At 39.1% G+C, this 17,281-nt stretch overlaps 1 protein-coding gene across 2 annotated transcripts in view; it reads left to right on the top strand.

The window, feature by feature from the left end:
• ap3b1a (adaptor related protein complex 3 subunit beta 1a) overlaps positions 1-17,281 on the top strand; it is an 80,768-nt gene that overhangs the window by 20,661 nt on the left and 42,826 nt on the right. For both annotated transcript variants that reach the window (XM_033647035.2, XM_033647034.2), the window contains exons 7-17: positions 4,703-4,885; positions 7,497-7,652; positions 9,042-9,139; positions 9,253-9,307; positions 9,396-9,467; positions 10,279-10,341; positions 10,465-10,597; positions 10,691-10,800; positions 10,944-11,120; positions 14,358-14,544; positions 16,786-16,916. In XM_033647035.2, the coding sequence (XP_033502926.2) occupies positions 4,703-4,885; positions 7,497-7,652; positions 9,042-9,139; positions 9,253-9,307; positions 9,396-9,467; positions 10,279-10,341; positions 10,465-10,597; positions 10,691-10,800; positions 10,944-11,120; positions 14,358-14,544; positions 16,786-16,916 (1,365 nt within the window). The remainder of the gene's footprint in view (positions 1-4,702; positions 4,886-7,496; positions 7,653-9,041; positions 9,140-9,252; positions 9,308-9,395; positions 9,468-10,278; positions 10,342-10,464; positions 10,598-10,690; positions 10,801-10,943; positions 11,121-14,357; positions 14,545-16,785; positions 16,917-17,281) is intronic.

Raw genomic sequence — 17,281 nt, forward strand, 5'->3', positions numbered from 1 at the left:
CCCTAATTAGAATTCATAGCAAAATAGATGCAAGGAAACGGTTTGGGCCCTTCATAATTTTATAGGAAATTTATTGTTATTAGAAGAACCATTTGCTTAGTGTGATTTTTCCATTACCAGCTTGTCACGCAGGGTAGATAATATGGTCGAGGAGGGGGAGGAGGTGTATGAACTCCATAGATTGGGGTGTCAGTTTTGTTGATGGTGCATGTAGTTTACCTTGGAGCTATGTCTAATGGGGGAAGTTGGTGGAGAATGCACAAAGCCTTGCAGCAGAATCCACATCCTCACGAACAGTGCTGCCTGTAATAGCCTTAGAGACAGGAGAGGCCTTGGGAGAATGCCAGGGGAGTCAAAATTCACACCAATACAAGCTTAAAGTACATACATTCTAATTGACTGCTTTGAGTATGTTTATCTACAGTAGACTGTTTTGGAAGGAATATTAACTGAAAAGACCAGCTGTGTTTCAAAGTGCTGCGAAGCTACTTTAGCATAGATATGCGCAAGCCATAATTTTGTTTAAACTGAACATCAGCCACTGTAAACACTTAGTCCCTATTACAACAGATTATATCCTGTCAGTGATGCACCAATTGTGAAACTCTGTTATACAGTTCATACAGAATTATTAAACAACCTTTAATATAACCTTCTTTCACATGAAAAAAACATAAAAAATAAGTGCTACGAAAGCTTCTTACTATAAATAATATATAAAACCTGCATTTCTTATACCTGTTTTATATTGCTGTAAAAACATCATCAAATTTCTCCTTCAAACAGCTGTATTTGTTCAAATTTGTGACCAAAAACTACATTTTACAAGATTACATTTGAACACAGCTTACCTTTACCAAATACTCATTTTCAGCGAATAGAGATTGAACACATCATAATATAACTCAATGCAACCTATGTTAGCTGTTAGTTCTGGCCACCGGCTGCTAAGAGCTAATGTTAACTAGCTTTCCTCCTGCCGACGTCAACACAGATTTGTTGTTCACAATGTAGCATTATCAGGGAAAAAATAGGGTGTGTCCTCTGAAGTGTTAATGGTGAGTTTACTGCATCCTTTTGTCCTAAATGCACCCTTGGGAAGATCTCTGCTCGTGCCAAACATGTTTTCCATTGTGTCCGGGATGCAGATTTGCAAATCCTATGATTGTCAAGGAACAACCCGCCCTACTACTCCTATTATTGGCTAGCACTTGTTGCCTTCATTGGTTTGAGTGGTTAGGTTCAGGAAAGAAGACTGGAATTGGTCAGGGTTAGGGTAAGAACGCAAGGGTAAGCCCATCAGAGGCAAAGTTAGGCCATTCTTTTGCTACGTGAGGATTCGAAATTCATGTTCAGGATGACGGGACACCATTAGTCTCAAGCCCTGTATTTTAGCCTGCACAAAATTGACGTGACACAACAGAATGACATGGGCCACTGCCATCAGTGAATATCATCTTATTTCCTGGTAGTCAACAAGGCGAATATTGGCCGATACGAAAAGTTGGCTGATAAATCTGTGCATCGCTTATTGTGTTTTGTGGATTATCCAGATTAATTTATATTCAACTTTTTTGTTGGGTTGGGTCAGAAACCTCTTTTTTACAGTGATATGACTTGTCACAGTAAGAAAAGCACAGGTATAACTAATGATATTTAGTTCATAGTGGCTCTGTTCCATTTTGATGTTAGATAGTATGTTCAACACCAGGTCCCTGAAACTTTCAAACTGAACTGGAACACAGCCATCGTTGAGCTCATAATGTCTGCTGTGAAAAAGGTCTAAAGAGTTGAGAGTGGCCTTTTGTGTGTGTATAATTTGGCTAAATTTTAATTTATATAAGCATCTTTACTCAAAGCAATTTAAAACAATATTGTGCACAGCTTCTCTAACTCAAATGAGGTCAACTTAGTAATTTGAATATATATGGAAGAAAACTTCACTGAATAGCACACAGATCAAATAGCAAATGTTTGTACTTTATCTGGTTTATCTCAAAAGAGTCCACATATTTACAAAAACTGTTTTATTTACCCTAAAACATGATTTATCCTGCTGTAGATAAATCAAATAAGACTCATTAGATACAGATTCAGAGTAGTGTAGTGTGTGTACTTGTCATGACATATATGTCAATACAGAAATGCTACTGATGTATGTAGAGATAGGCCAGGGTACATAATTGCAAATTTCCATAGAGCTGGGCGATATGGAGAAAATCAAATAACATGGTTTTTTTTTGTTTGTTTGTTTGTTTGTTTGTTTGTTTTCCATCATTTTCAATACTGTGACAGTGTTGTAGGGCTGGTTGACTTTTAGTGCTTTCACAAACTATGAGTTTTTTGGTGAGTAATCCTCAGTAATGTGGAAATAGTGACTAAGTAGGTAGCAGTCTGGTAAGTTAAGCAAATTACATCACTTTACTGTAATGCAGCCTTCAATTCCAGGCAACACTGACGATATTACGATAACCAAAATCTCGGACTATATCTAATCTCATATTATGACATTGATATAATATTGATATATTGCCCAGCCCTACTTCTAGTAATACTTTCACATATATATGTTTACTTTTACTTTAATTTTAAAAGTCCAGTGTGTATGATTTGGGGGGATATACTGGCAGGAATGGAATATAAATATTCACCTGAAAATTGTATTTCGTGTCATTGTGTTTTTAGTTCCTGAGAATGAGCCATTTATAGCTACATATGGAGTGGGTCCTCTCCGACGGAGTTCACCAAGTTGTTTATACAGTAGCCAAGAACAGCAAACCACACACTGGCTCTAGATAGGGCCAAAGGGAATTTTCACATCGGCCACAAGCGGCAGCCTCCAAGGCTTAAAAATGGAGCCAGTGTGGAAGTGACAAAATCTGCAGTGCTTTGAATGGCCACATGAGGCTGGCTCCAGAAACCAGTCAATTTCCATAGACTGCCATATTTAAGTGCCCACTTTTTCAGCAGAAATAAACATGTTGACAGCCTGGTACAAAAATAGTTTTGGTCTCTACAGCAAATTTCAACATTGATGACAACTGTACAGGGGATGAATATTTTTTAAAACTCACCTGTTCACATTTTATTAAGGCTTAAAGGTATGCATATTTAAGGGTGGAGCTGCTTCAAATGACGGCAGTGGTCACTTCTAACTCCAAAAGCCTAAGATGACAACCGAAATGCTGAACTCTTGTCACACAGAAGTTTCTGTTGGTTGCAATTTGCAACCTTGTCACTAGATGCCACCAAATCCTTCACTAGACCTTTAATGGTTGTTAAGATGTCTTGACTGTCAGCAAACACTTTGTTGCCAGTTTATTAGGTTTGCCCAGCTAAAACTAATGCAGTCTAATACAATAAGAAATCCTCCCTACATGAAGGTTGTAATGTTTGGAGGATGCTGTTTGTGCTGCTGTTGAACTGTTTTGATATACAGAGACGTTTTTCTGTTACTTAGCTTGCCCTCATTGATATAAATGGGTTGGACACAATATTAGAAACACCTCTCAGTAGGATGCAACAATATTTAACACCACCACAAACTGCAGTCTCCAAAGTGACACCTCTCTGAAACTCTGTCACGTATGATAACATGCATTTTCATGCAAGACTGTTGGTATTAAGCTAGCTTTATCATGTAATTACTCTGGTTGGATCTACCTGCAAGTGCTCAAATGTAACTAGAATTTCTGTGGGTCACTCAATAAATCTAACTTCATTCATCAGTGTGATACCATAAAATGCAGTTGTTTGATCCTCCAGTGATCCATTCATCAGTATTAGTGTGTGAATGTCAGAAAAGCTAATCATTGCTCAGATATAAGGTCCAGAATTCTCAGAGAATCTACAGACAGCAGCTGTGCACACACACACATTTCATACACACACACACATACGTGGACACACAATCAATGCAGGCTCATGACAATGCTGATGGGTAAATGCTGTGGGTTCCCACAGGGCCACCGGGGGCCAGAAGGCTTTAATTGGGAAGACCAGATTCTGCTCCCTTTCTCTTCTTCTTCACCCTCGCCTGCCCATGATAATGCTGTTTGCATATTAATACACCACAGTGTCACTCATTCAGTCTCATAGTCAGTCAGCGAGCCAGCAGGCAGTTGGGTGGTGGGGGGGCAGGCGACAGCCAAATGGGTTTTTTCCTCCTACCAATAAAACATAGTTGATTATTGGCTCTCTCAGCTGCTGATTCCTCCTTGTCCTTTCTTTGTCAATTGAACATGAAATGAGTTTTGTACCTGAGGAAAAATGTAATTTACATAAAAATATGAGAAACACTCTCATTGATGGATCTCTTTCACAGGGTTGTGTAAAATAAATGAGTTAAAACTTTAAGTGCAGACGCCCTTTTTTTAATTATCTACTAACTACTTAGAGGCTGAAATGTGTGTATTGCAATCAAAGTGGTAAATTGTGTGTGTGTTCTTAAGTGCATTGATGGTACTTTTTTTGACCAGGGTCATATCTGTTTACTAGTCTATTATTTCTCAAGAGTCTATATAGTATGCCTTTTTTTAAGAGACAAAATTATATGTTAAATTTGTCTTAACAAATCTGCTACTCATCTTTACAACTTCAATTCATTCGAATGTTAATTTTGGAGGGAAATGCATAAAGAACAGCAACAGTTCCCTCATTGGTTTCTCTCTGTTCTTCTGCTTCCCTTCATTTTTTTCTGTAGTTGGTGGCTGGCAGTGTGGTGATGGCTTTTGAGGAGGTGTGTCCAGATCGCATTGACCTTATCCATAAGAACTACAGAAAGCTGTGCAACCTGTTGGTGGATGTGGAGGAGTGGGGCCAGGTGGTCATCATCTCCATGCTGACGCGCTATGCCAGGACACAGTTCACCAGTCCTTGGAAGGAGGTGAGGCACTCATTAAAACCAATGAGGATCCAGTCCATGAAGTGGCAATTCGCAATTGCCTAGATGCCCAGACAAGGTAGCAATTACTGGTCATGTGAACTTCTCAGTTGCCAGAATTATAAGACACATTATTTTAACACATGAAATATGCACTGTCTGTCTGAATCCTGTTTTATGAGTGCAGCTGTCTGATCTTAAAGGACAAGTCTGGTGATACGTCATTATTTAACAGATCCCATTAAAAAACAAAACAAAATCAACAATAAACCGATCCTACTAACAAGTAGGGGTGGGGGAAAAAATATATTCTTGGATGCGGATGTGGACGATTCTGCATTGATTCACAAATGTCAATAATTGATTATCAAAATGTTATCTAAATGTTAGTTAATGATGTGATATTGATGAACGAAGGAAAGAATCAGAACTCAACGGTGAGGGCAGCGCAGCATCCAGACAGTCTACACACTAGAGTTAGCCTATCTTGTCATTTATCTTCAGAAAAGGCAGCAGTTGTAAGCTTGTTTTAATTTAATGTCTAAGTAATTACCTTTGTACGGCAAATGCGAACTATATTGTGAATACTTTGTAATCCACGCCATCACCCAAAGACGAACGTTAATGGAGCAGAGCAGTGATCAGCAGTAACGTTAACAAACGAGATAGACTGACCAACACACACTGCAGCACTAAACAACTTAAAACAACTCTGTGGTGAAGAAAACAACTCTCTGCTCTGTTTCACCTCAAAAAACCCTGTGCCCAGCCTGCTCAGCGTCTTGGCTTTCCCTGGAGGTAACAGTGCAGCAGAGTGGCTACTCTGACTGCTGGAGACATTTAGTTAATAATGCCGCCTCTCCCTGATTTTGTTAATCTCATACAGGCAGGAGACTGAAAGGTACCTTTAGATTAATTTATTCATTAATAATGCAGTTAACTTGTAAAAAAAAAAAAAAAAAAAAAAAAGGCTGTAGACCATTTACGTTAATTGGCATTTATGTTTCATAGTTAGTGTATTTCAGTGTAATATGGACACCAGTGAAGGGTTTGGCACACAGTACATACTGTGTATGTGTTTTTAATATGCTAAAACATTTGCCTATGTGAGATATTTTAGTGATTTTTGGTCACTACGCTGGCATTAATATCCCACAGTGCATTAGTGCGAGCAACCACAGATGAATACAATCCGACTGGCAGCCCCTGGATTAAAGGCTAGGGAATGGAGGCATTTTGACTACTTTTTTTGTGCATCACAATGCATCTGTAATCATTTTATTATCACATCATAGCCCTCTGAATTGTAATCAAATCAAATTGCAAGGTTAGAAACACATCAATGAGTCACACTGTTGTAGTGGGTGACACTCTCCTTTATTAACAAAGACACACTGTAGTTCATTTCGACTCCTGCTGCCACAAATACCCGCTAGATATCCAAATGTGGATTAATCCTCTGCTAAAAATAGTACCCAAAGAATACAATATTTACCCCTGTTTGAGTAACGTTTGCTGAAAAGTACAGTTCCCAGCTGTTCAAGGAAATTACTGAGCCTTTTTGAAAAATGAAACTATATTTCTGAGCCATTTTTCAAGTTAATATCTGTAGCAGGATCCAATGGACTTGGGCTTGGACAAGCAGGCTTAAAAAGTATTTAGAAATGGTTTATTTTGGTCTTTCCTTGTGGTTTGTTGACAGTACAAAAGAGATTAAATTCCACCAGCCTTATTCTTTATAAATATAATTATGCAGATGGATAAAATGAAATGTGAAATGAGAAAGCCAATAAGTCTTTGTATTCAGTATCTGGATTGTGTTATAGGAGTTATTTAGATTTACAGTGGGGGTGGGTGATGTGGTCAGAATCTTCTATTATGGAAAATGTCATTTTATGTCATGGAGACGCTATGTGTCACTAAGTGTTTCATTACCACACAATATTTTCTTCTTTTATTTGGAACTTCCATACAAACAAAAAACAACTGCCTCATTTAATACAATATTTGAGTTAAAAACAATAGACTCAAATCAGTAAAAATAAAATTATTCCAGAATGAAAGCTTTAAGATTCCAGAGAACAATAATTTCAAGTGTTACATGTCTCTGTATTTACAATATAACTCTCACACTCCATGTCTGCTCAAATTACGTTACCTTGGGGGGCAGCTGGATTTGCAAGACAACATGAGAATCACAAGATCACGTGAGAATCCATCCCTGATTTGCTACATAGTCGCCCCGAATAGCTCCCGTTGTAGAAATGGTTGATAAATCTCTCGTGGTGGCCACATGTCTGCTGTGGCACGGTATATACTGTCATATTGCCCAACCCTAATTAACAGTCTTTGTGTTTTTTAATTATTTTTACACATATCACAATACTGGGTGTCCTTATAAAATTTGTTTCTTGGTAAATGTGGCTCTATAAACACTGTAAAAGGCTCTATATTGTATGAGAGAAATTCAGAGAGTAATTGATTCTTGAGGCATTGAAAAGACGTTACTATAATTTGGTTGGACAATAAAATTGAAGTTCGGGTCATTTTAGTTCACAATAATCCACTAAAAACCTGTTGTTTAGTGTGTTGTATTGTGTTGTTTGTGTTTCAGGGTGCCATGTTTGATGAGAACAATGAGAAGGCGTTCTATGACTCTGACTCTGAGGAGAAAAAAGACCAGACGGAGGCCAAGCCTTACATCATGGATCCAGATCATAGACTGCTGCTCAGGAACACCAAACCTCTGCTGCAGAGCAGGAACACTGCTGTGAGTTAGCTGGACACTTAAACACAGACATATACAGCCATATTCTAGCCATTAGGAGTAGGGGGTGTAAGTGTGTGTGCGCAGCTTTTTAACCTGTCGAGAGATATAAACATTGATCAAGGTTTCTGAATGTGGCCTTTGCTCATATCTCACCGCTGTCTTAGAGATAAAAGCTACACTAGTGCTGCTTCATGGACGTACATGCACTTTCAAATTCACTTTCCAGCATTAATACATTTCAAGATACCTTTCCTTATACAAATACACACACATACCTGCCATAGTGCACCCTCCAAGTTAAAAAAAAAAAAAAGAAAGATAAAAAACATAGTGAGTGCAGATCTCCATCACCCAGGAGTCTCAAGGTCTCTGTCACTGTGTAGCAGCGGGAGGAAAAATGCTCCCAAATGAAAGTGTTGATTAAAATGTGACATGCTGTGTCTTTTACACGCGACGACACAGTGACATCCTCCATCTTCATAGACGCCTGAACCCTTTCATTCTGCCTGCAACGATGGACACACGTCCGCCTGCTATTTAAAGCCCCGCTGAAAAATTGCCTTTATAGAGTCGTGTCATGAGTGCCTTTGTGGAGCCCTAAGAGATGCATGTGAGGGAATCTTATTTTAGCTTGGGTAGGCAGGTGGTAATATACTGATGGTAGTGTAATAATAATAATAATAATAGTACAGCACTTAAAAGTTATAAAGTGCTTTTCCGAGTGTTACAAAACATGAAATCAAGGAAAAGTAACAAAGTTCGAGAGTAAAAAGCTGGGAGCATGTTATGGAAATTTTTTGAAAATTAAAACAAACAATGACTGAAAAGCAAAGACATTACCCAGAAGCAGTGGTGGTGTTTGACTAAGTGCATGTACAAATTTGAGGTACATATACTTCCCTTCAGTATTTCCATTTTCATACATCTACTCCACTACATCACAGGGGGAAAGATTGTACTTTTTATTCCACTTCATTTGTCTGACAGCTTTAGTCACAAAGGTGAAAACAGGCCTGTTATTCAGACACCATAAAAAGTTGAATTTTTTTTAGAGATACTCGTAAGACAGCCATGCAAACAACATGATGTTTTTGTAGAATATGATGCGTTGCTGTAGATGAAACTACTCAACAGTATATAAAGGAGCGAAACATAAAATGAGTGAAACATTACATTTCATTCATTAAATGAGCGAAACATTGTGCTAATAACACTTACATTATTTAACTCAGCTAAGGTTTTTGATTGCAGGACTTATTATACTGGAGTCTTTTCAGTGTAGTATACTTCTTCCGCCTCTGCCTAGAAGCTCGACTGTAAAACGTTTCAAGAGGGATTAAACTAAACAGATAATTTAATCAATATCCATCTGTGTTTGGTGTGTTTTAGGTTGTGATGGCTGTTGCTCAACTCTATTGGCATTTGGCCCCCAAGCATGAAGTCAACATTGTCACCAAGTCACTGGTTCGGTTACTAAGAAGCCACAGGTAATGCAAAAGAAAGCTGCAGATCCATATGTGCCTTCTCAGAGTTCACTGTATCTCTGCATCCATGTTATTCATGTCTGAATATGTCGCTGTCTTTCTCTTCTGCTGCACAGAGAGGTGCAGTACATTGTGCTTCAGAATATAGCCACGATGTCCATTCAGAGGAAGGTAAGTCTGCTTCTGGGCAGCAGAACAATAACTGTGTCTTGATGCACTGGCACAATCTGCTGTATTAACATAAATTATCTCCAAACAGGGGATGTTTGAGCCCTTCATGAAGAGTTTCTATGTGAGGTCTACAGACGCCACACACATCAAAACACTGAAGGTAACTACCAATTTAAGTTTTTGTTCAGAAACAATTTCACTCTCTGTGGTTTATTATCTTTTGAGAAACCTGTGAAAAACGTCTACAGGAGAAATTCAGGTTTGATGATGTGTAGAAAAGATTGTTGAGAAATGCACAAATTATATGAACAGGGAGTCTGCACAAAAAGATGATCATTTGAGTTCAGATTAAAAGTAGAAAACTGCATGACACTCAGCACCCCAAAGTTCTCCCACTATGTGACACTGAAGTTACACACCCATTTGACTTAAAAGTACAAATTATGCTCCTGTTTTTCACTGTAAAAGCAAAACCACAAGTGTGGGAACTGTGTGTATTGACTTGGACGAATAGCTTCCTGCTTTGAAAATGAGTAATTTTAGCCACATATTTTCTGTTCTTTTCTATACCTACAAATGTTTTCTTCACTTTCACTAACTTGAATTTCTCCCGCAGATTTGTCACAAGCTTACAAAAGCTTTTTAAAAGCTTTAAAATAATTTTTGATCACAGTTTCACAAGCTCAGAATCTTTAGTTCAGCTACCTCATGCAAAAAGATGGACAGCAGAGATACTGGGTGCTGAGGTGGCTCCGCCCTCCCTGTCAACCCCACTTATTCTGTTTTGATTGCACCTTATCATTTTTTAGAAGCCTCACCATTAACTGTTGACTCTTGGCATGTGTATATTTTGAGTTTGTACTGCAACTTCTGCACATCACTTCCTTTCTTGATGAATAAAGTTTTGTCTTTTCTCCTATCTTAGTCTTGAGCTCATACTGTAACCAGCCTCTGCACTGTGATTTTTGTAGTTGGAGATCCTGACCAACCTGGCCAATGAAGCCAACATCTCCACCATCCTGAGGGAATTTCAGGTTTGTGTTTTGTTTCTTAATGATCCTCCAGTTACTGACATCAGTATTTCTTGGCATTACACTTCCCTATTGACTTTCAAACAGTTTCTTCTCTTCACTGTCTTTGTCTTGTCTCTTTTTCAGACCTACGTGAAGAGCCAGGACAAGGCGTTTGCAGCAGCCACCATACAAGCCATCGGCAGGTGCGCCACCAACATCTCCGAGGTGACTGATACTTGTCTCAACGGTCTGGTGCTGCTACTTTCCAACAGAGACGGTAAAATGCCATCAGTCATTGCAGATATCTGACTGTTTACCCTCATCAGTATATTAAGGTGCCAAGATTGGCCGGTGTGTTTTATCTTTACAGAGACTGTGGTGGCTGAGAGTGTGGTGGTGATCAAGAAGTTGCTTCAGACTCAGCCCACGCAGCACAGTGAGATCATCAAACACATGGCCAAGCTCTTCGACAACATCACTGTACGATTCATCGTTGTATTGTTCCTACTGTTGATCCATTTGTGTTTGTTCAACCTGAAAGTTTAGGCAGGAACAAATAAGTGTTGTAAAGAACTCTCAGCAACTGCTGCTCTTTCTCTTTGATTTGTCACACAAACCTGCAGGTCCCCATGGCCCGAGCCAGCATCCTGTGGCTGATGGGAGAGTACTGTGAGAGGGTGCCAAAAATTGCACCTGACGTGCTCCGTAAGATGGCAAAGACTTTCACAGCAGAGGAGGACATTGTCAAGCTGCAGACTGTCAACCTGGCAGCCAAACTCTACCTGACCAACTCTAAGCAGGTACAACATTAAAAACCATATTTTGACCTGAACATGGAGCAAATATGATGCTAAATTAACGCCACCGATTTCTGAAATTGAAATGTTTTAATGGAGACCCATTATGCTCATTTTCATGTTCATATTTATATTTACATTTTGGATCTCTACTAGAACATATTTACATGTTTTAATGATCAAAAACCACTTTCATTTTCTCATACTCTATGCTGGAACACCTCTATTCACCTTCTGTTGAAGACACTCCATTTATTTCTGTCCAAACCCGACCTAAGTCTGAGGAAGTAGTAACTGAGCCTGACCTGAACCCCACAGGCATTCTGTTTTTAATGTTTGAATTTAACTTAAGCCTGACGCAGTTAATGTGAGGAAAACACTCCACTCCGGTGCTGCTGCTGAAAAACTGAGGCAACCCCTTTTACACTGCTCCACCCATTTCCTTGTGTCATTTTGAAAATGAATCAAAAGGTAACATAGCGAGGAAGCAGAAATTAACTGTACAGAAAAGTATGAAGGGCCATGTCAAGTAGGCTGAACTTGACCTGAACATCGTTTGGGAATATTTGTCTGAATCCGGCCTTTTGCGCACAGGGATTTCTTTTCAATTCAATTCAATTCAATTTTATTTATAAAGCCCAATATCACAAATCACAATTTGCCTCACAGGGCTTTACAGCATACGACATCCCTCTGTCCTTAAGACCCTCACAGCGGATAAGGAAAAACTCCCCAAAAAAAACCCTTTAACGGGGAAAAAAAACGGTAGAAACCTCAGGAAGAGCAACTGAGGAGGGATCCCTCTTCCAGGACGGACAGACGTGCAATAGATGTCGTACAGAACAGATCAGCATAATAAATTAACAGTAATCCATATGACACAATGAGAGAGAGAGAGAGAGAGAGAGAGAGAGAGAGAAAGAGAGAGAGATGCAGGTAATGACAGTAGCTTACAACAACATTAATGAAAGTAATAATATTATAGTTATAGTTCTGGCTACTGTGGTACAATATGTTGAAAGTATATATTAATATCTGACAGTATACTTGTGTGACAATAGTCATATGTGTATAATAACAGTAGAAGTATGACTAATGACTAATGATGGCAGCAGCAGCAGGAGGCATCTGGCAGGACCACGGCAGCAGCACAACCACACACGTCACGCTGTCCAGGCACCGCTGCGAGTTAATCTGAGAGACAGTGGAGCACAAAGGCTCCGGAGAAGAAGCCGAGTTAGTGACATCCAGAATGGCCGAGTTAGCAAGATGCAGTAATAGGATGAGAGAGAGAGAGAGAGGGAGCCCGGTGTATTATAGGGGGTCCTCCGGCAGACTAGGCCTAAGTCAGCCTAACTAGGGGCTGGTACAGGGCAAGCCTGAGCCAGCCCTAACTATAAGCTTTATCAAAGAGGAAAGTCTTAAGTCTAGTCTTAAATGTGGAGACGGTGTCTGCCTCCCGGACTTTTCATATGTTTACCTCATTATATTGAAACTTTGGCCACATTTATCATGGACGTCTTCTTCTTATTCTTCTTCCTCTTTCAGCTGTTCCCTTTAGGGGTCGCCACAGCTAATCATCTGCCTCCATCTAACCCTATCCTCTGGATCCTCTTCTCTCACACCAGCTGACTTCATGTCCTCTTTCACTACATCCATAAATCTCCTCTTTTGTCTTCTTATCATAGATGTCCACCATATAATTTTATAAAAATGGCAGTCAATAAGGAAACACATCTCCCCTTGTGAGAAAGAGATAATGTGGTTCCGTAAATTGTCCTTTTAAGTATTTTTATTTCACAAGACGTAGCATTGTCTTGTAGTAATTGAACATTTCTGCAACTCAGAGCTAAATGCTCAGTTTAAATATAAAGCTGTGAATGAGACAGCTTTAACGTAATGGAGCATCACTGTGCGCAGCTTGGTGTCTACAGGCCCATTCAGCGAGATGGGGGTGATTTTGGCCCCTGAGCCAGGTTTATGAGCCCAGACGCTGCCTCCTCAAACGAGCACATCATTACACCTCTTGCTCCTCGTAATGTGTCGGGGAGGAAAGAGAAGGAAAGATGGGGGAGACAAAGACAATGCAGAAAATGATTTGGGTTATAATGCTGTCTTCACGGCAGCAGTAATTTTTGTTTTTATGCCTGCTTAAATAATATGTCAGTGCAAGTGCTCTGTCTTGTTCTTTTGGGCCAGATGAGGAGTTTTTCACTTATTCAGGTGAAATAATAACCAAATTATGGGAATGAAGAGGACATGGGGGGAGTTATGACAATCCTTGCTCAAGTGGTTGTCCATGTTGTAAACAGGGCTATATTCCAGCTTTATGGATTTATGGGAATGGCAAGTAATAGTTCAGTGTTTTTGGAAATATAATTGTTTTTCTTGCCAATATTTAGAAAAAATATACAAATAAAAACAAAAAAATAATAAAAAAAATTAGATAGAAGAAGTACAAATATTTCTCGAGCAGCTAGTAATCACCGATGTTCAACTTTTATCTTGTTTTTTTTTTTTGTTTTTTTTTTTTTTAAACAATACATAGCGTTTTTCATTGGCAGAAAAGTGGTGGCAGGTTACAGGGGAGTGCTTCTTCCCAGCTCTTTACAAAAAAAAGTGCTCCCATCACAATTTTAATAACGCACTGGGCTTGGATTTTGTTTCTGTGACAACAATATGTTGACATTTATATTAGCTAGGTAGCTAATAAATGGTTGACTGCACGTTAAACAGCAAGCTTAAACTGCATACAGTAATAAAAGCATAACACTCACCCGCAACATTGAGTATCCCACTGATTTGCTCACACAAATGGACTTTTCTGTCTTTCTTGTGATAATTTCATAAAACTTGTGATATACACTAGCTCAAGGAGCAACAGTGACGAGAGCAATGCCTTTTAAAAGAATTCAGAGATTCTCAGCTTGAAATGTCCGAAGCAGACGCACAAAACAGTGGAAGAGCTCTGAAAAACGATACTGGCCACATGCGCTCTCTCCTCATTGGGAATGATTGAAAAATAGGTGCTGGTGCTGAAAAATCCCCCACTGTGGGCACAGGCTCTAAAGATCATGCAAACAGTGACTGGGGGCACTGACTTGGTGTAAACTTGGCGTGCTGACATGAGAGCTGTAATAATCATCACCAAGCAAACAAACCATAAACCACCAATCGTAACTCACAAATGCTTACTCTTATCCTTTTCTGCTGTCTTACATGTTGTTTTACTTTTCCCAGACCAAGCTGCTGACCCAGTACATTCTGAACCTGGGCAAATATGACCAGAACTACGATATCCGGGACCGAACACGCTTCATAAGACAGCTCATAGTGCCCAGTGAGAAGAGCGGCGCCCTCAACAAGTATGCTCGACGCATCCTCCTGGCCCCCAAACCAGCCCCAGTGCTTGAGTCTGCTTTCAAAGGTAATTCATACATTTGTGATATCAACCTCTTTGGGAACATATTAAATCCTCTAACTGGGCTGAATATGTAAGATTAAATACCATTTCTCTCTTATTCTGTAATTTATCTGAAGCCAATCACTGATTTTATATTAACTGGATCTCTATTTCACATCTAGTGGCTCTGTTTCCAGTAGTATGCAAAGTTGATTCAGGCAGTAGTTTTATTATTCTGGTGTGTCTGTCTCTCTGAAGGGCAGTTAGGTCAGACCCCTTTACCTTGGACTAATGAGATGGGTAAATTATTGAGCTAATGCTAACCTTTTTCAGACACTCAGAGGGAAAAAAAAAATCCCTCTCATTTAGCTGTCTCTTCTCTCTCTCTCCCTCTCTTTGACAAAAGGGACAGAAACTGCCTCCTGCAACATTAAAATTCAGAGGCAGTTTGCACCCTACTGGATGTTTATGGAAAGTGTTAACCACCCCTGTCATTCTTAATATTCACGACTCACGTCTTTCTTTTTTTTTCTCTTTTTGGTTTGCAAAGCAGAGTTTTTAGAGTGCACCTCCCAAGGCACAGACACTGATTACCTTCCTGTGTTGACCACTGGGAGAGAGAAGAGTGAATGTGTGAGAAATGATATTAAAGCATGAGGGTGCCAAGTTTTTATATTAAAGCTCTCTCTATGTATACAGCAGTTGTGGAATGTAACTAAGTACATTTACTCAAGTACTGTAATTAAGTACAAAATTGAGTTTTTCATACTTTACTTCAGTATTTCCACTTTATTCAACTTTATACCTCTTTTGTGCAACATCAAAGAAGCAAATGAACTTTTTACACTCCACTTCATTTGACAGCTTCAGTTAGTTTTCACACACTTCTGTTTGAAATAAACTAAATGACAAAGTATTTTATGTGTTGAGGAAATTCTCCTCCTTCTTAAGCTAAATAAACTCTTATCTTGGATCAGCTGGAAAATGCATCGTCACAAAGCTGAAAACAGGGCTGTTTTTCTGACATTGTGAAAAGTTGACTTTTTAGAGATATGTGGTTCTCACAGGACAGCCACACTGCAAACATATGATGATCTTATAGAATATGATGCATTGCTGTAGATTAAACTACCCAGCAGCAGAGGTGGGACCAAGTCATTGTTTTGCCAGCCACAAGTAAGTCTCAAGTCTTTGCACTTGACCTCCGAGTCAAGTCCTAAGTCTAAGCTTTGAGTTTTGAGTCCTAAACATATGTAATACAACTCAAACAATGTGTTTCCACTGAATTTAATGCCATTTTAACAACATAGTAAAACTGTATTAAATTTACAAAAATCATGAATTTTTCAGATTTGTAGTTTGTTGAAGGTTTTTGCATTTCCATCTGTGATTTTCAACCAAAACACCTTGTGCATACCGCAGCTAATTTTTTTGTTGACCACTGAGTAACTTTTGTGCTGGAAAGAAGTTCTTCTTCTGCAACATGCTGGTCCAAACAAAGTGCTATTGGGAAATAAGGTGCTGACTTGCTTGAAATGAATTGTGTTAATGTTAGTTGATTCAGAGAATGAAGGGATTCATGGCACACTGTTGCTCGGAGGACAGTATCAAGTATTTTCAAGTCAGAAGGGTCAAGTCCAAGTGAAGTCACGAGTTATTGGTGTCAAAGTCCAAGTCAAATTGCAAGTCTTTCTTTGATTTTTGTCAAGTTAAGTCATTGCATTTATGACTCAAGTCATGTCAAGTTCAAGTCATGTGACTTGAGTCCACATCTCTAAGAGTATATAAAGGAGTTCAAATGAGCACAGCCTTAAACATCTACAGCAGTTAAATGTAACATATGCATTAATGCAGCTGTAATAATAATGATAATCCAGAAACATCAGATAGAATAGGAAAAGACTGACAGGGGACTTTTTACTGCATAAGGAGGACTTTACTAAGGTTTTGAATGCAGGACTTTAACTTGCAGTGGAGTATTTTTAGAGTGTAATAGTACTTTTACTTAAGTAAAAGATCTGAATACTTCTTTCATTACTGGTATGCAATGACATTTAGCCACTGGCTAAAGGACAGACTGAGGTGACTCATCCCCTGTCTGTCAATTTCTCCACCACTGTTGAAACTTTCCTTTCCTTTTATAGGTCTTTTGTTTTCCATTTTTGAAAATGACCTCCCCTTTACTTTTCACAACTCTCAACTTTTCAACCCAGGGCTTTTTTTTTTATTTGTTTGGTTTGTCTTTCTTTTCTCTCTATTTTCCAGATCGTGACCGTTTCCAGCTGGGCACTCTCTCCCACAGCCTCAATACTAAAGCTACTGGATACCAGGAGCTGTCAGACTGGCCAGCTGTTGCTCCTGATCAGTCTGTGAGGAACGTGGAGGTCATTGAGCCAGTAAGGAATCCACCTTCCTTTTACACATCATACAGTAGTTTTACTTCCTATGTGCCTAATTCTAACTCTAAACTGTTTATTGCGTCTTCACTCCCAGTGTCTCTGCGGAGTGACAAATGCATTGTTCTGAAAAACACTGACAAGGTGACACTTTGGTTCCCCATTGTTTTGACATTAAATTCATGGGTAATAGTACAAAATGTTAACTTTGTAATACTTTGTCTGGCATCTGTATGGTTAATACTGTTATGGTTTATAGAGCTGCAACAATTTGTTGATCCCCAGAAACAATTTTGATAATCAACAAAAGTTCAGTGGCTCCACCTTATCAACTGTAAAGATATTTTTGATTTTCTTACAATGTG

This window comes from Epinephelus lanceolatus, chromosome 19 (assembly GCF_041903045.1).
Source record: "Epinephelus lanceolatus isolate andai-2023 chromosome 19, ASM4190304v1, whole genome shotgun sequence".
Classification (NCBI taxonomy): domain Eukaryota; kingdom Metazoa; phylum Chordata; class Actinopteri; order Perciformes; family Serranidae; genus Epinephelus; species Epinephelus lanceolatus.